The sequence below is a fragment of the Eublepharis macularius genome, chromosome 11 (genome assembly GCF_028583425.1).
Source record: "Eublepharis macularius isolate TG4126 chromosome 11, MPM_Emac_v1.0, whole genome shotgun sequence".
Lineage (NCBI taxonomy): Eukaryota > Metazoa > Chordata > Lepidosauria > Squamata > Eublepharidae > Eublepharis > Eublepharis macularius.
The window spans coordinates 88,330,201-88,354,292 of record NC_072800.1 but is presented as its reverse complement, the minus strand read 5'-3'; the positions used below and the strand labels follow the sequence as shown (position 1 = coordinate 88,354,292).

General features: G+C 44.7%; 1 protein-coding gene across 1 annotated transcript in view; it reads left to right on the top strand.

Annotated features, from left to right (window-relative positions):
• The window catches only part of CRHR2 (corticotropin releasing hormone receptor 2), a 236,114-nt gene that overhangs the window by 17,350 nt on the left and 194,672 nt on the right, over window positions 1-24,092 (top strand). The window contains exon 3 of the mRNA XM_054990967.1: window positions 20,608-20,727. Coding sequence (XP_054846942.1) covers window positions 20,608-20,727 — 120 coding nt within the window. The remainder of the gene's footprint in view (window positions 1-20,607; window positions 20,728-24,092) is intronic.

Genomic DNA, 24,092 nt, shown 5'->3' with positions numbered 1-24,092 from the left:
GAAATGTAGGCAGCTTGGCGGAATGTTGGACAAGTGACAGTTGAAAAGTCCATTGGACAGCAGTCGGAGAGCCAAGCTGCAAGACCAGGATGCCTCCATTTCCCATCAAAACTTGAGGGACGCTGACAAGTGTCCAATCTGTGCCTTTTGTCACTTGTGGTTCTGCTCTGACACATGACGACCCTACCAAGACCTTTTGTAATAATGGGATATCAGAACACCCAACAGAATTTTCTCATTCCTGCTAAGGCAGTACCATTCAGTCCACAGGAGAATTAAACAACATGCTCCCCCCGCCCCAGTGTTGTTTTTAGACCTTGACAAGCAGGGGGCCCACAAGGACTCGGCAGTAATTCATTTCCCCTTCTCCCAACTCGTTCCTCTTTCCCTTCTCGCAATCCCCATAGCCTCTCCCTTTTCCCTGCTTCATTCTGTCCTGCCCACCCTTCAGCCAACCTATCTTTATCTTTCCCTGTCTTCAGCTTTCCCACCTTTCCTCCTCTGGCACTCACTACCCAAGAAAATTGTCTCCATAGCACACTGCCAGCCACTAGGCTGTGCCCAGCTGTGGGCAGGGGAACTGGCATGGACTAATCATAGAATCGTAGAACTGGAAGAGACCCTAAGTGTAGTCCAACCTCCTGCACATTGTAGGAAATTCACACCTATCTCCCCACCACCACCACCCCCAGTGACCCCCTACTCTATGCCCAGAGGAAGGCACCGGTGGGGACGCACCTGCTGTGCACGGGCCCAGAAGGTTTTTTATAACAATAACAACAACAACATTTGATTTATATACCACCCTTCAGGACAACTTAATGCCCACCCAGAGTGACTTATAAAGTGTGTTATTATTATCCTCATGAAAATCACCCTGTGAGGTGGGCGGGGCTAAGAGAGCTCTGTGAGAGCTGTGACTGACCCAAAGTCACCCAGCTGGCTTCAAGTGGAGGAGTGGGGGATCAAACCTGGCTCTCCAGATTAGAGTCCTGCCACTCTTAACCACTACACCAAACTGGCTCTCGGACTGGTTCCTTGGGCCTTTTCCCCATTAGTGGCAGTGCGGGGGGGGGGGGGACTGGGAGCAGAGGATCTCTTGCCCCCACCAGGCAGCCCTAGATTAGGCAGGTGGCAACCCGAGAGAGGATCTTCTCGAGTTTGGCATCAGAATTCTGGAACTCTTTCTGTAGGGAGATTTCTTTGTCCCCTTCTGTTGACATTTTCCTTTGGCATTTCCTAAGTGATCCTTCTTCCTGCCCCATGTTTTAATTGTTGTTTTTATATTTTTGTATGTGTCGCTTTGATTTTAATTGCTTTAATGGTGTGTTTTCGTTTGATTTTCATGGGTTTCAAATATGCATTTTTAGAATGCTTATTTTACCTGTTAGCCACCTTGGTCAACCTAGATGAGGGCAGAATGGTGGGGTGTAAATTAAAATAAAACATTTGAGCATTTTCTAGCTGAAGAGGGCTGCCCAATTGTGGTCGAATCTCTGTTTAAAAGACTGAATCAGCACTCATTTGTTTAATTAACGATGGGCTAAATCAAGGTGAGCGGTCAAAAAGTGCCTCGTCAGCGCATAACAGGGCAACCTGTGTACGGCACACATCGTCGTCACATTCCTGCATCCCTGAACATTGGAGATAATAAGGAGTCAATCACTGTTGAGATGTACATTCTGGAGAATCTGGGGAGGGAATTGAAGAATGACATTTATAGCAATTCACACTAGCAAGACCTTCTCCAAAGGGGACAAAAAAGGGGATTTGATGGGGCCCGTGTATTGGAAGAGGAGGATTCAGCGCTGTCCCTTTCCTCAGGTTTCAGAAGGGGACAAACCAAAGAGTTAGAAAGACAGAGAGGTCAGGGCACTCTGTTGACTGTTTACTGCTCTGACAGTCCTTTGATATGTAGATTGCTATTCTCAGGATTTTCCTCCTCTAACCTCTTCTCTTCCTGACTTTGTTCCAGGCAACATCTCTCTCCTTCCCCTCCCTCCATCTTGGAAGCATGGGTGCAGGCCTTGCCCTGCCATCCATGCCCATCCTTAGACTAGATAGGTAGTTAGGATCTGTCTCTCCTCCTTTCTTATCAGAGCATGGAGTTCCTACAATAAGGATCTTTTATTTCCTTTCTAAATATAAGCAATTATATATCCTTTGTTATTTTCTCTCCTGCACACAGACACCAGCCAGCACAACCAGCTCACAACCACCTATAATCATGCTTCCTCTGCTAAACGATAGACTCTGCTAACGGCCCAAACATGGAATCCTTTAATTAGGGTTCAGGGGCCAACATACTTTTTATTTATCACCATGAAATAAGGATTGGCCCTTGTAAATAGGAACCCTTGGTGCTTGCGTTCTAGGAATGAGATCTCCCTCTTCCTCCCTCCACACTCCTTTTCTCCACTTACCTGCAATGTTTTCTTTAGTACTAAATGCTGGGAGCCCTCCAGTGGCCAAAACAGGGAATCGAAATGTCAGAGGATGGGGGGCTTCGGTGGGAAAGGGGAGAGAGTTCTTCGGTCAAATGGAGAGACTTCTCATTCTGCTAATGGTGGATTATAGCAGGCATCTTAAGTCTTTCAAGTGTGCTCAAAGATCTATTTTTGATATCAGAAGTAGGGTTGGCCAGGTATTCTGGCAGTTTTTCCTGGAAAGATGGATTCTTTTCAAGAAAGGGAGATAAGAGTGTAGCAGGAATTTAGTGTTACTTTAGTGTAGAGATTTTATGGATTCACTGGAGATGTCTAGGGTTCTAAGGGCACATGCTTGAGGTCATATAAACTATACTGTTATTTATCATGAATTTCTCTCTATTAATGCCAGTTTCCAATATACAATTTATAATTATGCACTGGAGGAGTATCATTTAACATACCTTCTTCGCTTGCAAAGGTTTTATTAGTTCACTTGTGTCTTATGCTTTCCCATGGGCTCGTTGCCGCTTACAGTAATTCTGTCACCAAACAACTCACAATACCTTTAATGTCAGGGATGTGTTTTCCCTAACAACAGTCTTGTGAGGTAGGTTGCTACTATTCGTGTTTTGCGGATGAGAAATGGAGACCCAAGGCCATGCATTCAAGCATGCCAGATATCAGGAATGGGTGCTGTGGTGAAGCCAGTTTGGTGTAGTGGTTAGGAGAGGCAGGACTCTAATCTGGTGAGCCAGGTTGGATTCCCCACTCCTCTGCTTGTAGCCAGTTGGGTGACCTTGGGTCAATCACAGCTGCCCAGAGCTCGCTCAGTCCCACCTGCCTCACAGGGTGATCGTTGTGAGGATAATAACAACACACTTTGTAAACCACTCTGAGTGAGGCATTGTCCTGAAGGGCGGTATATAAATCGAATGTTGTTGTTATTATTAAAGCAAGCCCCTGTAGGTAACACATTCTGCTGTAAGGAATGTGGAATTTAACTAGCTTTCCTAGGCCCCAAGCTGTTAGACATAATGAAGAATTTAGCAGACACCCTTTAAAGGCTTCCACCACCAGAATATTTGAGAACAGGAGTCCCCAATCTTTTTGAGCCTGCTGGCAACTTTTGAATTCTGACACAGTGTAGTGGGCACAAGAATAAAATGGCTGCCTCAATAGGCAGAGCCAACCACAAAATGGCTGCCACGAGAGGTGGAGCTAGGGTTGCCAGCTCCTGGTTGGGAAATTCCTGGAGATTGGGGTGATGGAGCCTGGAGGGGGCAGGCTTTGGGAGGGAGAGGGACTTCAGGTGGCTATAATGCCCTAGAGTCCACCTAGGGTTGCCAGCTCCAAGTTGGGAAATTCCTGGAGATCTGGGGGGGGGGGTGAAACCTGGAGAAAGTGGGGTTTGGGGAGGGAAAGGACCTTGGCATGGCATAATTCCATAGGGTCCACCCCCCAAAGTAGCCATTTTCTCCAGGTGAACTGATTTCAATGGCCTGGAGACCAGTTGTAATTCCGGGAGATCTCCAGCCACTACCTGGAGGCTGGCAACCCTAAATCCACCTTCCAAGACAGCCATTTTTTCCAGGGGAACTGATCTCTGTCACCTGGAGATCAGTTGTAATTCCAGGAGATCTCCAGCCACCACCTGGAGGCTGGCAACCCTAGGTGGAGCCAACCACAAAATGTCAGGGGCTGAGGTAATGCATAACTCTAATGGTAACTCAGCAACATGTTAGACGGTTCCATTCAACAAGATGCGTTTTAAAATGGACGTATTTCTTTTAAAACATTTTCTTGCTTACGCACAGCTCTTTGTGCTGTAGCAGCAGCAGCATTTTAAAAGCTCACCAGAGCCACTGAGGTCACCAATGGCTAATAAGAAGCTCTGCTGGGCAAAAGCCCCACCGGGTCCTACCCACTTACTAAAAACAATTTGTGGGCTGCAGGAAAGGTGAACCGTGGCTGGGCACCCCGCTTTTAGAAAGCTACCTCTCAAGTGCTCCATAAAATATAATTTTTTGTCTCAAAGATTTCTTTGTCTGTTTAAGAGCCCAGGTCTGACCTGCCCCTGGATGCTTTAGGAGTCTTGCTTGTTGAAATCATTCTGGTTCAGGCAGGCGCCTCCCCACCTCCTCTGACGCATAGGACCAATTAGGCTTTTTCTGTGAGTGCAGACTGACCGCCATAACACCCGAAAAAGGAAGTGTAACTTACCTGCTTGGTAATTGACTACATTAAAAAAGAGCATCTTGATGTGCAAAAACTGTCTTAAAGCTGCTGAGCAAAGGGTTATATTACAATGAGCAATGTGTGGTCTTCTCTTCTGAGGTCTCCAACTAGTGCAATATTAGTTTGGCAGAACAAATCTTAAAGTGACCGGATTTCTATTGTAGGTCATATTTAGGCTTTTCTTTACCAGCCATTCCTGTTTTTGTTTTTAAATCCAAGTCTCTGCTGTTTCTAGAGCTTTCTCCTTCTAAAGTAAAGGCTCTGCCCTTCTTTATTAATGCTTCCTTTCTTGCAAAGGGCAGAGCCCCCCCCCCCAAGATCCCTCCTCCTCCCTGATGGACAATTGTTAGCCTCTCTCATGAATCTGATCATATTGAATCGGGACCTACCTAGTCTGGCAAACTGAAGGCCAGAAAGAAAAGTGCGATTTGTAACCTTTTGCCTATCTGTGAAGATGTTTTTCGATTAACCTCTGTGCGTTCACAGAGTGCAATTTTAAGTTTTTTCACAGATGCCTATGGGCAAACTATCATTGCATCACAGGTGGACTGGCCATTGATGAGAAAGAACCCACAGCCTGGGGTCATTTCATAGAAAAAGAGCTGCAGGAACTCATTAGCATATCCCACACCCCTTGACATCACTGGAAGTGTGTCATTAGCATAACTGCTTTACATGTGCCACACCTCTGACATCACCTATCCTGGCAGTTTTGGACCCAATCCTGGCCATTCAGGGCCGAAATTGGGCCCAAAATGGCAAAAAGGGGCTGAAAATGGCCGAAAAGGGGCCCAAAATGGTCAGAATTGGGCCGCTGCTGAGTGGGAGAGTGATCCACTACCCATCAGAGGCCCGGTCCTGGCCATTTTGGGACCAATTCTGGCTGTTTTAGGCCCGATCCTGGACATTTTGGGCCAAATCCAGGCCGAAACGGGCCCAAAATCAGGTGGGTGGGGCCACCTGACATGTGACCTCTTTGGAGAACTACTGGAACTGCGTTCCTGCACATTCCCTCTCAAAATGAGCCCTGCCCACAGCCAATTCCTAACATGCAGCTGCCGTTCACCCAGTCAGGGCGGTGGCACATGGCCACACATTCGTCTATGTGCTCTGCAACCTGTGAGCATGTGTCACCAGTGGCTATTGCATCTGGATCTTCCAAATGTTTTTTTTGCAAACAAATAGGGCCAAGCTACAAGTGACGACTGACACAGGTTGAACACTTGTCAGCTTCCCTCAGGTTTTGGTGGGGAATGTAGGCGTCCTGGTCTCGCAGCTTGGCTCTCCGACTGCCGTCCAATGGACTTTTCAACTGTCACCTGTCCAACATTCCACCAAGCTGCCTACATTTCCCATCAAAACTTGAGTGAAGCTGACAAGTGTCCAACCTGTGTCATTCTTCACTTGTAGTTTGGCTCATGGTTTCTTTTTCTTAAACGTGGATGGGTCTTGGATGGTTTTTTGCTCTCCCCTCAATGCAGTGGGAGATGCTCGTTCCACTTGGATCGCTCTCTCTTTTTTTTTTTAGCCTGTCTTAATTATGCAAGCAGGGGTTGCGCAGCGATTCCTCCAGCAACGAGGAAATAAGATTGCCACATATATGTAATTAAGCGAAAAGACAGATTGAATGGCATGAGGCTCGGCAGCTTCCAAAACGCCCCAGAAAAGGAAATCATATTTGCTTTAATGAGCATCGCTATGAAATTGTCATGCGAAGGAACGGAGAGTGTCACCTTGGCATTAATTATTTGTTGACAGTTTCTATTTAAAAAGCAATGCATCAATTTAGCTGTCATCGTTAGTGGCATATTCAAGGAATCCCCTGACTTCGGGTCAGACCTCACGCTGCCGCAGCAGAACGGATAGACAGACAGTGTTCAATAAGTCTTGCTATTGACAGGAACTGGGAGTGGTTGGCTTATTATAGAAAGTTAACGGATAGAAATGGGATGTGCACCATTTATCATGTGCTGTCCATCTATCTCCAGTTAGGAATGGTCCACAACCAACTTGATTGCGCCTGGATTGTATTTCATCCCTATATAGTGTTTCTATCTATATCTCCCCTCCACCTTTCCTCACCCCCCACCTCTGTTTTCTCCACAATGGCTGCTTCCACACACATTGGATAATCCCCTTTCAATACTCTTTAGTGAACATTTGGAACTGCTTTTCCACGGCTGATTCTGCCCACGTTGGACAATGCACTTTCAATGCACTTTATCGATCGTTTGAGGTGGATTTTTTGTTCCGCACACAAAAAAATCCGTTCCAAATGATCTATAAAGAGGATTGGAAGTGCATTATCCAACGTGTGCGGAATCACTCCATATGTGGAACAAAAAATCCACTTTCAAAGGATTGCTAAAGTGCATTGAAAGTGCGTTATTCAACGTGTGTGGAAATGGCCACTGTGTAGGCTAGGTTTAGAGTGACTGGCTCAGCGTCACTAACCAAGCTTTACAGCAGCCGTGAGTGGGGGGGATTTGAACTCAGGTCTCCCAGATATTAATCCCAACACCCATCGGACTGACGTTTTCTTCTCCCCAGAGCTAGTTTCAGGTGTATAGTCATGTCGGTCTGCAGTAGAACAGCAGGATTTGAGTCCAGTGGCACCTTAAAAACCAACAAGATTTTCAGAGTGCAAGCTTTTGAGAGTCAAAGCTCCCTTCTTCAGATACCTTCAGGTTCTTCAAGTATCTTCAGATTCTTCAGGTATCTGAAGAAGGGAGCTTTGGCTCTCAAAAGCTTGTGCCCTGAAAATCTTTTTTTATTATTATTTTCAGAACAAAGAGGGGTACAAAAGAAGAAGAAAGAATAACAGGGTCAGAGGAACATTAAGATTTTGCACTGAGTTGTTATAATAAAATGCAGAGTACACGGAACATACCTTAATCAGAGTTCATCAATATTACATCTCCTATTCCAACTCCTGTGTGTCTTCTCAATACGACCTTTTTCCTACACAATATTCAATTTTAGATCAACTAAAGGTCAAAACAAGCGGTCTCCCTGTACATTCTTACTGCTACATCTCAGTATGGTCTAATGCTTCTACACAGATCGTTTCTATCTAACTTAACTATTTTGCCAAAGTTTCCATATCATGCATTCTACCTCATCACAGATATTTAACCAATTTAATATGATCAGAACCTAACCTTGTATCCAATCTATAACATCAGTATACCATTCTATTCTAGTTTCTAAAACTAAGACATTTTATGCATTTTATCCTTTGTAAGCAAAATAATTCCCCCATTTCTCTTCGAATTCTCTCATTGGTTTTCTGTTTAAATAGCTTGATAGTTTTGCCATCGCTGCATATTCTGCCATCGTATCTCTCCAGATTTCCTTAGTTGTGCCCTGAAAATCCTGTTGGTCCTTAAGGTGCCGCTTGACTCAAATTCTGCTGTTCTCCCCAGAGTTGTAATTCTGGGGAGGAATCCACTAGCAGCACAGCTCTGCTATGTGGTTGTGCAAAATACAGTTTTCAAACATGGGAAAAAGGAAATTCACTTTCAAAATGAGGACCACAGGATTGGCTACTGGGAAATTAGAGCGTGCAGGGCAGAGCTGTGACTGAAAAAATCTCTACAGAAGCTTAAAAAAATGCTAAACACAGTTTGCAGTGATAGAACAGCCTGCAGGCCAGCCATTACTAAAAGAGACAGCTCTGGTAATTACTAGGGTGGTCTGCATGCCCCCTGTCCCCCACCTTTTATTCTCAGTGCTTTTTTGTGAAATAGGTTAGGGTGAATTAGTGACTGGCCTATGGTAACCTAGTGAATGTTATGGCTGAGCGGAGATTTGAACCTGACTCTCTCAGGTCCCAGTCCAGTATTCTTAACCTCAGTCCCTTCCAAACCACAACTAAAAATTAGGGCATTGAAACAGCACTCTAGACAAAGCCACTAGCTTATTTATCCATAGATGCATACGAGACAGAAATTTAAGACATCCGTCCATGAGACCCCCATGTCTGATGGCCATCAGCCAACTCCTTCATGTTAGGTGTGATTCCTGTTTGAAGTATGTCGCTTTTTTAAGTGCCAGGGGGAGAAATTGAGGATCTGGGACTATATCCCAGAGCAGCGTTAGCCAAGGAGACCGAGATCCAAATCCTCATATGACCCTGAAGTTTACTGGGTGGTTCTAGCCCACTCAGCTTAACCTAACAAGGGACGAAGAGAACCATGTATTTTATTTATGTGTTTGTTTGTTTATTAGACTTTTATACTGCCTCTCCCTCAAACCAAAAAGAGTCCAGTAGCACCTTTAAGACTAACCAATTTTATTGTAGCATAAGCTTTCGAGAATCAAGTTCTCTTCATCAGATGCCTGATACAGAGACTGTGCCTCTTCTCTCTCCTCCTCTTCTGTATTTGACCAGTTTCTGTACCATGCATCTGACGAAGAGAACTGTGATTCTCGAAAGCTTATGCTACAATAAAATTGGTTAGTCTTAAAGGTGCTACTGGACTCTTTTTGATTTTGCTACCACAGACTAACACGGCTAACTCCTCTGCATCTGTCTCCCTCAAACGAGGCCCGAAGCGGTTTATAGCATTAAAAACAAATAAATATTATACGTTAAAACTGAAAAACATATCACTACAATTGCGAGGGCCGCACAAGAATACAACTGATAGTAAAATAGTATACTGCCAGAGGAAGCATAGGATAAAAACAGGATTGATGAATAGGTAGAATAGAGGCTTGATAGAGTTGATAGGAGATACAAATTCCAGTAGGGGTAGAGAGATAACAGTTTCATTAAATGTTTACTCTGGAGCAGATCCCTTATATGTTAATGAACGTTTCTTCCATTCCTCAAGATGGATTGGTGCCAGCAGTCTTCTAGACATCTATGAATTTCAGTCTAAGGTACCCATGTGAGAGAAACCGTGAGGGACTAGCTGTTTGGGATCCCCGATAGATTCACTCTGTGTGGCGACCAGTTCTTACCAGTTGAAATGATTGTTACCTGCAAAAAAAGTTGCCGCTTCTTATCTCTTCCCCTTGGCTCGGATTAAAAAGGCCCATCAGAACAAATGCATTTTCCAAAATGGGCTTCCTTAGTTGCGATTACTTTTTCACGCCAAGAAGTTCTTGTGTTGTCTGGTAAATCAAGGGAGAATTATTATAATAGCCGGTGTTTAGTGGCAAGGAAATGGACCTGGCCGTTATTTGCAGTGCGAACATTGATTTTCCAATGCTTAATTAGGTGGAATTCAGCACGCGGAATCACTCAGCCCATAATAATGTGTCACTGGCTGCAGAGCTCGGTAGGAGGGCTGCCAACTTTGGATGGGGCGGAAGTGAAGTGGAAACAGGGCAAGCAGCTCCATAGTGCAACACGGCACGAGAACTAAATCTGGTCTGTTGGGGCAGAACCAGAGCTTGGAAATGGAGAAGGAACTTGGAGGAATCTAATGGGTCAGGGTAGAGCCAGGGCAGAACCTGTAATAATATAATAATAATAACAGCAGTGCGCTTATATAGGACAGATTAGTGCCCCACTCAAAGCGGTGAACAAGATCAACATTGTTATTTTCTCCACAGTATAGGGGCTGATGGGGGGGGAAAGGGGGGTTATCCAAGGCCACTTACTGATCTCATGTCAGAGATAGGAGCTAATAAAGTTGCCAGTCTCCAGGTGGTGGCTGGAGATCTCCCAGCATTGCAACTGATCTCCAGGCCATAGCGGTTAGTTCAAAGAGGAAAATCACAGAGAGTAATGATATATAGATATATCAATGTATAAATATTTATGTACATTTTTAGTTTTTAATTTCAGATCACCCGATATTTTTAAAGTGCAAATGCCTAAAGGTGATCAAGAGGTAAACCAATACAAAAGTTCAAGCAGTTAATCAAAATACAACAGTCCCATTCATAACCCTCAATAAAATATAGTACACAGTTAATATGATTGATATAATTATTTCCAGCAAATGTCCCAGGTAAGTCCAAGATCAGTATAGAGTCGATATCTGTTAGAAAATGATATGTACCCTTCTTTTTCTGTACTGGAATTGCAAAGCTCGGGACAATACAGAGTCCATTGTGCATTTCTGTTAAAAAAGACAGACACTGGCTCTGTTGACCAGGCCAAGGCAGAAGAATGATATTTATACCAGACCTAGCAAATCCCAGGGCTTCATACTACTTCATACTACTATTGCAATATCTGATGTTTCAGTCTTTTGGCTCAAATAGGCTCTTAGGCTGCATTCAGAAATCACTGAGAAAGAGCTTTGCTGGATCAAACCAAGGCTCCCCTCTAATCTAGTGTCGTGTTTTACCATAGAGTTTCCAGCAATTCCTAGAGCTACTCTACATCACTTCCAGGTGGAAGTGACGTGCCAACATTGCTCCATTCCCCTACTCCTCAACACTCCCAATGATTGTTAGTCTTGGTCTGGCAACCCTACCTCCAGGACATCTGGTTGGCCACTGTGACACAGGATGGTGGCCTTGATGGACTGCCAGTACTTATGTTCTTATCTGTATACAGGCCAAACCTTCCCTCTGCTTTGTCCACTTAGCTTTTGGTATTCAGAGAGAACATGGATATTCCATTTAGCCATCATCGTCAACACCTATTGGCAGATCTCTCCTTCCTGAAGTAATCTAATTGTCAGTCCTTGGCAGGTAGATTCCCCAAGTTCTCCACAACAAACACAAAGGTGTATTGGTTGAAGTAACTTTATTAGAGATCCATTAGGTTCAAGGTGCTCAGACAACTGAATTGGCAGAAGTGATGTGGATGGGGTCAGTAGTGTTAGTTATAGGGAAGGTCCCCGCCATCAGGATAGGGACCGTTAAAGTTTGGGCGCGAACGAGCTAGTGGGGTGACGAGGAGAAACTAGGTTTAGGCTAGACAGAACAAAGAATGAAATCATCTCAGTTCCCAAGGATACATTCGAGCTGGCCGCAGCCGGCCTTCAAGGACACTTGCTGGAGGCAGCGGGGAAAGAGAAAGTAAATACTTCCGAGATAACCTACTGCCTTAACATCAATAAGAAACTTCTCATGCCCTCAGAGGACCAGCACATAACACAGACTACATTCATGGCAGATATGCAGACAGGCATATATGACACTAATGTCCTTATACAGCCATCTAAACTCATGATCATAACCATGTCCTGTGGCAGTGAGTTCTGCAAGCTGATCATGGCCATTTTCACACTACTAACCTGCTTCTGTAATATTGTGCAACGTTGTGCAAAAAATGCGGAAGATAGCATCTTCTTGCAAGAGTTTTGTGCAACATTGTGCAAAACTCTCGCAAGAAGACGCTATCTTCCGCGTTTTTTGCACAACGTTGCAGAAGCAGGTTAGTAGTGTGAAAACGGCCCATGTCTTCTGTGAGAAGTATATCATTTTGTCTCTCCTGAACCTACTACATGTCAATTTCCTCGCAGGAGAGAGAAAAGTCGTTCTTTTTTCCCCCTTCAGAATCCTGCATAATTGTATGATTCTGGAAACTACGTAACTACAATTCTTTTTGATATCATCTTTCTACACTGAATGGCTCCAAATTCTGTCACCTTTCCTCTTTTAGCCTTTCCAGTTTGTTATCGGTGACAGCACGCCAACAGCTTTCCCTTGCTTGTTCCATTAACATTGCAATCTAGAATATCTTCAATAAACTGCAATTTTTAAGATGCCCAAATCAGGCACTTTAACAAGTTACTGTTTGTTTTTTACTTATACACCAGAATTCTAAAGCAACCAGCCGAGTTCAAAGAGAGGCAGAAATGTGCAATGGTTAGTGTATTGGACTAGGAAACCTCCACTTTATTTGATTTGTTTCTACCCCGCTTTTGACCCCAATGAGAACCCAAAGCAGTTTATGTCATTTTCCTCTCCTCCATTTTATCCTCACAACAAGCCTGTGAGGTAGGTTAGGCTGAATGTATGTGACTGGCCCAAGGTCACACAGGGATTCAAACTTGGGTGTCCCAGATCCTAGCCTGAATTTCCACCCACCTTCCCATAAAGCTCAATGGGTGACCTCAGACGAGTTGCTCGCTCTCAACATGGCCTACCTCACAAGACTATTGTGAACGATTGTTGTAAAACGTGGATGGGAGACCCACGTATACCAGTCAGAGCTCCTTGAGGAAAGGCAGAGTAAAAATATACTATGCAGGCAAACTTTGGCTCTCTCTCATCACAAACGAGGTTCGTTTGAGATGTCTAAAGTAGGCCGCAGTCCCAGATACCCTGCTAAGACAGTACCCTCCCTCTGAGTTTCTAGTTGAAACCCCAGAATTCTCCGCACCCCCAGAATTTGGGCCTGTGAGTCTCCCCTTCACATTCTGTGTATTTGCCACAGCAAAGACCAAACCCCAAATTTACCTGCAATGCTGCTCAAAATGCAAAGCAGCTAATCGAAAAAGGAGGAGGGAAAAGCCGTTTGATTAATGCAAGGTTTAGTTTATCGGTTTTTCACGCACACATTCTTAGCATCTGATAATGGCGCATCTCCCGAGATTGACAGTTCTGCGCCTAGGTATTGTTCCGCCAGATCTTTCTTGGAGCTTCTCAGCAACACTTTATCATTTCCCTTGAGTAATAGGATTCACTTGCACAAGTTTTATAGGACCAGAAAACGGCAAAATGAGTTTATGCCTCGGATAAAAGACGCCAGCAGAGTTACTGGGAAAAGAGTTTTTTTATACGGCCTATTAGAATCTTTTGTTTTGTTGGCAATAAATGCTTTCTCATTTTCGTTGTGCCGTAAGCATTCATTACCACAAATCTGCATGGGGGCACAGCTCTGAAAATCTTCCCAGCTCACTGTCATATTTCATTACATAATATTAAGGAAGCTATTTGCCCTGTAGATTCCAGTCTGCCAAAAAAAGAAGTTTGCTTGACCGGAGAATGTTAGATACGGTTCTAAGTGCTGAGACCAGAAGGATTTTTTTTTTTTGCTTGACCAGACTGATAAACAGTGCAATCTTAAACAGAATTACTCCAATCTATACCCATTAATTTCAATGGGCTTAGACTGGAGTAACTCTACTTAGGATTGCCATCCAAGGAGGGAGCACTTATTTTAAAACAGGCGCATGGAAACCAAAAGGCTCTTTGACTGTTCCAAAGCGACAAATTAACTATTAAATCACAAGGCTGTATTGAGATTATTATAATAATAATATCTCACAGGTAATCAGCCCTCTGATTGAAGAGGGGTCAGACATTTTATTTATTCCAGATGTCATGTGAAAACTTTGTATCTCCGCCAAAGATCACTCCATGTTAAGATTTTTATTCCAAAGCAGTCTAATCGCTCTTGAAATGATTTAATAATGGAGAGTCATAATGATACAGAAAACATAAGCCTATGTTGTTTCAATATTGCTCTTCAGCTCTGTATTGGATTTTTGTTTTTGTTTTTGTTTTCAAATCTCTGCTATCTTTACTTTATTGTAACGTTTACTGAATGTCCCAGCCAATGTTCTCATTGACTTAACTGTGTAATCTGCCTTGAGTCTCACTGAGAAAGAGTAAGATCTGGGTCCAATAGCACTTTAAAGACCAACTAGATTTCCAAAGTGCTCTATAAATAACACAATGCAACATTGTCAACGAAATTAAAAATAAAAAGTGTACATGTCATCTCTTACCCTATCTATGGCTGTTTCCACACGGCTCCCCGCTGCTCGTAACAACCCAGAAGATCGTGAAAAAAACGCGGAAGATCGCGTTTTCTCGCTCGAGATTTGCGCGATGTTATGTGACGCGCGAGAAAACGTGATCTTCTGTGTGTGGAAACGGCCTATCTTAAATTTAAAAGATAAAATACCATTTCTAAAATTCTCACTAAAATATTTTTAGAAGAGGTAGGATGTGGAAATCATCTTGCTTTGGCCTTTAGGTTGCCAACCTCCAAGTGGGAACCTAACTAAGATCGGGCCCCACCGGATATTTGACCAGAAACTACAAACAATTCCGGTGTACAGGAACTACAGGGCTGAAGAAACGCTCAGCTACAGCACCTATGCTGGATCTTTGGATTTGGAGGCCACTGCTTTGGCATTTGTGCAATATACTAGGAATTTTTTCCTTACATGCTCATGGACTGGTGAACTTTACCAGTTGGACTTACATGTATATGGTTGCACATTACCAGCTGGATTTGTTTGCATGTTGACTGTTCTTAATTGTATTATTTATTGTATGCACAATATCAACCTCCATGTGGGGCCTGGAGATCTCCTGGAATTACAATTGATTTCCAGACTAAAGAGATCAGTTCCTCTGGAGAAAGCAGCTGCCTTGGAGAGCAGTGGATTCTATGGAATCAAAATCTTGCTGAGGTCCCTGCCCTCCACAAACTGCTCTCCCCAGGCAGCGCCCCCCAAATCTCTAGGAATTTTCCAACCTGGAATTGCTAGCCCTGTTTGGCCCGGAGATATACGTATCTTGTTTGTATTCTGTAAATACTTCCTCCTGTATCGATGATTGAAAATGCTTTCCCCCCACACTCCTTACCCCACTGCTTTGGAAAGCAAGACTGGTACAATACAGACATGTGCGTGTTTTGCTCTACCGAGGCTTGAAGCAGTCAGAAGGGGTATCAAGATCAGTTAGAGAAACGGTGCGGGGAGAAGGGAGAGACCCAATCCAGGCCAGTTCCCCCCACTTTTGCTTGTTCGATAAGGGGGCTTCTTATGATCAAGTTGCTGTGTGATGTAGAGTCTCTCTACACGAGACACCTCGGCATGTTCCTCAAATGTCGGGAGTCGCAATGTTAGCTGAGAAGTGTAGTTTAAAAAGACAGAACCCACAGAGATCACTCCTCAGAAGGTTTGTTAATTTCATCTTCACCTCCCTGAAGGCTCTGTTCATTTCATGTCTTTGTCTTTTTAGATTACCCTTCCTGGCTAACATTGCATCTCCCAACATGTTCTTCACTTGTCAGATGTCTCCTGTAGAGAGACTCGTAGTAAGTGGCATAACTGGAAACCCAGGTTTCATTCCCCACTCTGCCATCAATCTCATGGGGTGAGCTTGGGCAAGCCACGCGCAGCCTAACCTAGCATACAGGGTTGTAGTGGGGAGATGTTTTGCCTTGGAAGGGAGGACAGGATAGAGGTTACAATCTGGAATTCTGGAGTAGAGAGGTTACAATCTGGAATTCCAAGTTGTGGAATTCCAGTGTGAGTTTCAGGTGTCTGGGAATACGTCTGAGTGCCTTGGTTTTGGGTCTGGGAAAAGAACAACTGGTGTGCAGCAGTCTACAAACATTAAGTCCACTGTGAATCTGTGCAGGATTTTTTGAGTGTTCTCAGTAATTCATACACACAATCTCAAGGATATGATATGGGGTCACCAGCTGAGTGAAAGTTGGACAGTGAAGAAAGCTGACAGGAAGAAAATTGATTCATTTGAAATGTGGTGCTGGAGGAAAGATTTGCGGATACCATGGACAGCCAAAAAGACAAATAAGTGGGCACTAGATCAAATCAGGCCCGAATTCTACCTAGAAGCTAAAATGACAAAACTGAGGCTATTGTAATTTGATCACATCATGAGAAGACAAGATTGTCTGGAAAAGTCAATAATGCTGGGAAAAGTGGAAGGCAGTAGGAAAAGAGGAAGACCTAAAATGAGAGGGCTTGACTCAATAAAAGAAGCCACGTCCTCCAGTTTGCAGGATCTGAGCAAATCTGTTAATGATAGGACGTTCTGGAGGTCTTTCATTCATAGAGTCGCCATAGGTTGGGGGTGACTTGACGGCACTTAACACAGACACACACACACCAGCTGATCAGCAACAAGAGTTTAAGGATTCAAATGTGACTTTTGGAATGCGAATTGAGTTTGTGTGTGTGTGAGTAAGGAATGTGTGAGAGACTTTGAAGGGAGAGGAAACATTTATTTACTTCATCCATACCATGGTTGTCTCCCCAGTGGAGACCCAATGCAGCTTACATCATTTCATCCTGTCCTTCACTTTATCCTCACAACAACCATGTGAGGTAGACTAAGCTGAGAATGTGTGACTGTCCCAAGGACTCTCAGCGAGCGTCCATGGCAAAGTGGAAATTCAAACCCAGGTCTCTCAAGTCCTAGTCTAACATTCTAACCACTATACTACGCTGATATTGCAGAGAAGACTTTGCAAATCCAAACCTTGTTGATGAATGTTCACAGGACTCCACTGGATCTCCAGAGCCAGCAGTTGGTATAGTGGTTAGAGGGAGGATGGTAGTCTGGGAGAACTGAGTTCCAGTCCCCACACAGCTATAAAGCTCCCTACGTGACCTTAGCTCAGTTGCATGCGTGCCAATTCACCCATCTCACAGGATTGTTCTGTGGATAAAATGGTTCTGCAGCTCTCCATTCTTTGAAGGAAGAGTGGAATAAAAATATACAAGATAAATTGAATGGTTAGGCAGGGGGCCGACTCCCAGTTGGGAAATTCCTGGAGATTTGAGGGGGGAATCTGGGTGGGCAGGGTTTGGGGAGGGCACTAGGTTTGGGGACCTAGTGGGGTATAATGCCATGGAGCCCAGCCTCTAAAGCAGCCATTTCCTCCAGGGGAACTGATCCCTGTAGTCTGGAGACCAGTTGTAATTCCTGGAGATTGCCAGTCCCCGTCTGGAGGTTGGCAACCCTACTAATGCTAGTTATCCTTTGCCGATCCTCTCAGCTGCCAGGTCATGTAGAGCCCAATTTTTTTTTGCAGGGGGAGAGATATAATAATAATAATAATAATAATAATAATAATAATAATAATAATAATAATAATAATAGATTTATATATCGCCCTTCAGGATGACAACACCCACTCAGAGCGGTTTACAAAGTATGCCATTATTACCCCCACAACAATAATCACCCTGTGAGGTGGGTGGGGCTGAGAGAGCTCTGAGAGAGCTGTGACTGACCCAAGGTCACCCAGCTGCCTTCAAGTGGAGGAGTGGGGAATCAAACCCGGCTCTCCAGATTAGAGTCCTGCCGCTCTTAAGTGACTGACCCAAGGTCACCCAGCTGGCTTCAAGTGGAGGAGTGGGGAATCAAACCTGGCTCTCCAGATTAGAGTCCTGCCACTCTTAAGTGACTGACCCAAGGTCACCCAGCTGGCTTCAAGCAGAGGAGTGGGGAATCAAACCCGGCTGTCCAGATTAGAGTCCTGCCACTCTTAAGTGACTCACCCAAGGTCACCCAGCTGCCTTCAAGTGGAGGAGTGGGGAATCAAACCCGGCTGTCCAGATTAGAGTCTTGCGCTCTTAACCACTACACCAAACCGGCTCTCTTAAAATTACTGGGGATAATAGGGGGGTTGAGCTTTCCCCCCATTAGCTTCTTCTGCATCTTCAAATGCTGGGTCAGGGTTGTGTTTTGGCCCTGATTCAGAAGTTTGTATTTAAGAACCACTAAAGTTCTTTGGCAGAAAGCCAAGGCATTCCAAGTGCTAGGAATATTCAAGAGGAGGACAACTTCAAGAGAATGACAACATCTGCTGCGTGTTTTTGAATGGATCAGAACTGCCCAGTGATTCGACTACAACCGCACCCAAGGGCGTTCCATTTCTTCATAGAATCACAGGATCATAGGGCTGGAAGGTTCCTCCAGGGTCATCTAGTCCAACCCCCTGCACAGTGCAGGAAATTCACAACTACCTGCCCCCTACTCCTAGAGACCTCTGCTCCATGCTCCATGCCCAGAAGATGACAAAGCACCATCAGGACCCCTAGCCAAACTGGCCTGGGGAAAATTGCTTCCTGACCCCAAAATGGCAATCGGCATTACCCCGGGCATGTAAGAAGGGGCCACGAGAACTCAGCACTGATGCACCCCTTCCTTCCCTCCCTCCCATGAACTGCCCAGTTCACAGAATCAGCATTGCTGTCAGTTGGCCATCTAGCTTCTGCTTGAAAACCTCCAAAGAAGGAGATCCCACCACCTCCCGAGGAAGCCTGTTCCTCTGAGGGACCGCTCTAACTGTCAGGAAGTTCTTCTGGTCCAACCTTCTGGGACAATGGAAAACAACTCCGCGCCATCCTTTATATGGCAGCCCTTCATCACAGCATTGCTGAAGAGGCGTTTCATCCTATTGATTGCATTGGCTTGCTCTGTGTAATCCTCCTTGAGTATTAGCAAGAAAGGCGGAGTATAAACATAGTAAACCAAAAAAAAAAAATCTAACACTGATCTTCCCATGCATGTACAGGCTGCTACAGCAGCAGAGTTTCTCTGAGCATGTGCAAAGTGCCTTTCATCTTATCACTGTGATGTCTCTTATCAATGCAGGACTCGTAGTCTGAGGAAGTGTAGTTGAGAAGGGGGAGCTGGCAGAATCAATTGTCTATGAGCCAAGCTACAAGTGATGCCTGACACAGGTTGGACACTTGTCAGCTTCCCTCATGTTTTGATGGGAAATGTAGGCGTCCTGGTTTTACAGCTTGGCTCTCCATTTAATTGAAGTTTACAGAAACCCCTCCACACAGGGGCGCCCGGTGAGCGTTCAATGCCTGCACTCCCCTCCTGACCGCATGTTCTCCCTCCCATAGACTGCCACTCTGTAAACTTCAATTAAATGGAGAGCCAAGCTGCAAGACCAGGAGGCCTACATTTCCCATCAAAACTTGAAGGAAGCTGACATGTGTCCAACCTATGTCAGGCATCACTTGTAGCTTGGCTCTGTTTCGGCTGAGCAAGGAAGCCATATCATGTTTATTGCTTGAGGATATTCTGGGCAAATGACAAATGGCACATATAGACAACATCGTCATCGTCATCATCATTAATTTATACTTACACATTAATTATCACCATTAATTTATACTTTGCCTTTCTCACTGGGACCCAAGACTCAGTAAGCGAATTACAATATATGATAACGTTTTTTTTCAAAAAAATATTTTTATTATTTTTCAAACATTTATACATACGACAGTAACATAAAATGATATTGCTACAACAATTATACATAGAAAACTTTAAGCAGCAGGTTTATTTTATAATAAAGTTAGATTTTGCCCTATTTGGACCCATATTAGATATCTTGTTGGCATTGTGAGTTAAGGTTTGTGTAAGATTCTTTCTTTATACTTATATATTTCTGTTGTTTTATACTTAGATTTCCAAACTGATAATTGTCTGATAGGGTGAATATATGATAACGTTCAAATCTAAAAGCAAAGAGTGTCACTAAGGAAAAAAATGCAGTTAGGCTGGGATTGTAGAAGGGGAGGGGGTGCACGTAAACAAATCTGTTTAAGGCAACAGGAAAATCAGTATATAATAAACTTTATTCCTAATAAAGGTTAGCTCCTGAGCTGATCCTTTACAGCCCAGTTTTGCTCCTGGGACTGGAATGGCCTCCCAAGCAATTCTCTTTTGCACATTTTGCAGAATGACAGAAGCGCGCGGGGGGGGGGGGTAGGCTGCTGTATTACACAGCATCCAAAACATCGGGTAGGGGAGGACAGCGTGAGCGAGGGCAGAAAGCCCCTTGCTGAGGAACTGGCTGTGATTTTATTGGCTCCTGAGCTGCTGTTTAAAGCTAGGGGGGTTTGGAGGATTTCACTCTACCCAGCCCGCCCACTCGGCAAGACACAGAGGCAGAGAGCGAGAAATGAACCCACATGCGCCGGCAGAGATCGCTTCGGTTTAGCTGGCAGAGAGGGACCTGGAGATCAAAACAAAAAAACGAGAGAGTCGCTTGCTCAGCATCCTCCCTCCCTCCCAAAGCTTAAGGGCTGGACGATGAACGAGACCATCATTCTTCAATACTTTATCGAGGAATTAGATGCTAACTGCAGCCTCTTGGATGCTTTGCAAAGTGGCTTTGACGGTAGGCAGGGAGGAAAGCTTGCGAAAGTCTCTTAGGGTCATGGTCTGCTTAGCTCTGCCGCCTGCTCTCCTCCAGTCACTTCTTTTGTTTCTCTTCCTTTTCTTTGGCTTGAAGGTCCCCACTGCAATGCCACCACGGACCAGATCGGGACCTGCTGGCCTAGAACCAGTGCCGGGGAGCTGGTGGAGAGACCGTGTCCGGAGTTCTTTAACGGGATCAAATACAACACCACCAGTAAGTGCAACTCGGTGATTCTTTTCCTCTTTGTCAGGCTCACAGTGTTCTTCGCTCCTATCTTGGCATGGGGGGAAGTCCTTCTGATGAAGGCTGGGCAAGGAATACGAACGGTTTCTCCTGCTTAACTGTTTTCTTGGGAATTCCGAAGCTGCATTCCAAAGGACGTATGCAAAATTCCTTTCTCCGATGACATGGGGTTACGGCTGCTGGCTTTGGTTTTTTTACAGGTTCATTGACTTATCTAATAGGTTTTCTTGGGGCAAAAAGGGAGCTGGATATTTCTAAGGACATAGGGGAAAGGTAGTGCATGCCAGTGAACTGTTGTGAATGTCACAGGTGCGATCTTATAAGTGTGGGTGCATACCGAGAGATACAACATATATTTCCTTGTTTGCACAATAGATGCACATTGGATGCTATTCATTCAAGTGTAGAAAGGGTAATGAAATGCCCGATTTACCTGTTCTGTGTGTGTCTTGCCTTGCACAGGAGTGAAGCTGTCTGCTCTGTGAGGTCAAATTTGGATTCTTTGGGGTAAAAAAAAATGCCATTTCAGGATCAGGGAGTCTTGGGTGCTATGTAAACCTCGTTCCAGCTTTCTTGCTGTTTCTCAAGCTGCCACTCCCAAGATCTCATATACATTATAGTAAACATCCAAAATCACAGACACTTTTTGGGAGTAGCTGAAACCCAGTCAAAGTTGGTGGGCACCTAAATCTGGCTGCTGGCATTCATTTGGCTTATGCCCTGAACTGGGGGAATGAATCTTTGTTTTTGGTATTCCCGAAATTCCTCTGGGGTTGTCACTATCACCAGGGAATAGGAACCTCACCCAGATTTTGAATATGTGTGGTGAAAATGAACTTGAACACAGAGAGGGGGGGAAAACCAGCATTCTGGTGAAAGCATTTCCTCTGCATTCATCGTGTAGCTTCTGAGAATGTTTCTATGATATGGGAATGTAAGTCAGATTTGTTGCCTGCTTTCATGAGAGGGACGGTGGCTCCTTTGGAGTGCAGCAAGTTCCAGGTCCAGTGGTAGAAATGGCCAGTGAATTAGAAAGACCTTGCTCTGCCTGAGGCCCCGGAGAGCCACAGTCCATCAGGAGAGACTATGCTGAGCTCGATGGACCCACACGACTCGACTCTTAAAATACGCTCCTTATGCCCATCATTATACTGAATTCGCATCTCATATGCTCAGTCTTGGCACACAAGTGACGCTTAATTTCTGAAATGAGTGCTCAAGCGTGCCTCCAGTCTAGACGGGCTGACCTGAAATCCTTCTCGCCTAATTCCAGATGCTTGAGAACTGCTTGTGATTGGTCAGGCAGGAGGCAGCTTGCCCATGCTCAGAGGCACTCCCCACCTCATTCGGACTTCATATTGCCAGGGACTGAGCCCCAGAAGAGAAAACAAGGGCCGGCACACAGTTAGGAATGTGCTGATATTGATGCAAAGGGAGGGAATAAAAATCTGGTGCTGCAACGAGATTGTGCGTGTTATTCTGTCCTGTGAAAGGAGCTTCCAAGGGGTATCTAGGATTCTCCCAAGAGAACACCGCAGATGTTCTGCAAAGCTTGCAAGGACTCGATGCTCCCAGGAATGCATTAGAGTCTTGAAAAACTTCCCAACATGGCCTGCGATTAGCCTCCTTGAGAAGATGACCAAGTTGTTTGAAATCTTGCGCGGATGTCTTGCCGTGATTTAATCTGGGGCTAATCTGGTTACAGTGACTAATGTAGATTAAAATCACTTCTTCGCCCATAAATAAACTGTGAATGAAAGGGGGGGGGCTTATTCTTTTCTTGGCTGTATTTTGCAAACGAGAGGGGGGCTGAAAGCTGTGTGAAGGGGCAACTAAGCCCCGTTCAGTGGTCTGGAGCCATTTGCTTTCAGGTGTGAATCGTGCTGTGTTAGCACGAAAGTTAAGGACATACGCTGCATCGTGATGTCCTGAAGCGCTGGCCCAATTTGGGGGACAGTTCCTGTGCCAAAGGAGCTAATTAACGTGGCAAACAGATTGCTGATTTGATCAGGTTGATGGTATGATTAAGAACTTGGGTGAAGCGGTAATGTTCCCTGAGAAAGTGCAGTTGTCCTGTGTCAGATGTGTTGTTCTAAAAGTTATTTTAAGGGCCTGAGTATAAGATAGCACAGGGTTGAATCCTGGGGGTCCGTTCCCCGGCAAGACCCTCGTCACAAGACATCCATTCCAAGCCTCTTGCATCAGGGGAGGCTCCTTCCACTAAAGTAAATTGCGAGCATTTTGCAGATACCACGGACGGCCAAAAAGACAAATAAGTGGGTACTAGATCAAATCAAGCCTGAACTCTCCCTAGAAGCTAAAAATGACAAAACTGAGGCTATCGTACTTTGGTCACATCATGATAAGACAAGATTCTCTGGAAAAGTCAATAATGCTAGGAAAAGTAGAAGGCAGTAGGAAAAGTGGAAGACCCAAAATGAGCTGGGTTGACTCAATAAAGGAAGCCACGTCCTCCAGTTTGCAGAATCTGAGCAAGTCTGTTAATGATAGGGTGTTTTGGAGGTCTTTCCTTCATAGGGTCGCCATAGGTCGGAGGTGACTTGATGGCACATAACACAACACAGTGGGTCTGTGAGATTTATCCTATAGTGGCTAAGAGCTACCTCCATTTGAATTCTGCCTTGGCCACAAACTCATCAAATGGCTTTGACCATGCCACGCTCTCTCTAAATCTTGACTGCCGTGACCAACATAGATTTGCAGTGGCGCTGTTGGACTTTTTAATTAGTTTTGTTTTGTCGAGTTGGGTTAAATTTTGGGCTTTTAATTGTCGCGAGTTGCCCCGAGGCTTTCTGCTATCGATTGAATAAATGAAGAAACAGATGAATGACACGGGGAAGGTTAACCTGGGCAGTAGTTATGTTTATAGCAATGTTTGGGAAGAACCCAAAAAATCTGAAACTGGCTACTTAAATGCTAAGTTGTTTTCATTATTATAATGGAAATGGGGCTCTCAAGCTCTAGGGGAGCTGGAGGGTGTGCGTGGATGAATCCCACTACAATTGTCCTGCTACAAATGCCCCTCCTTTGCAATGCATTTTTTTTTCAAGTCGTCCCTCATTGCCCCTGCAAAGGTCATGCTTTCAAAGGGATGGGTGCACCTTTGCGGATCTGCCGGTGTTCTTGTTTGTATTGCAGTGATACCAGCACAGGAGCGGCCAGGAACAGGAAATGGAGAGAGAGGGGCCGACTGCAGACTGGAGCAGATTCGAACCACCTTGGAGACTGACACTGTGTCATCTGTGAGGCAGTGTGGTGTAGTGGTTTCAGTGCTAGACTGAGATTTGGGAGGACCTGGGTTTGAATCCTCACAT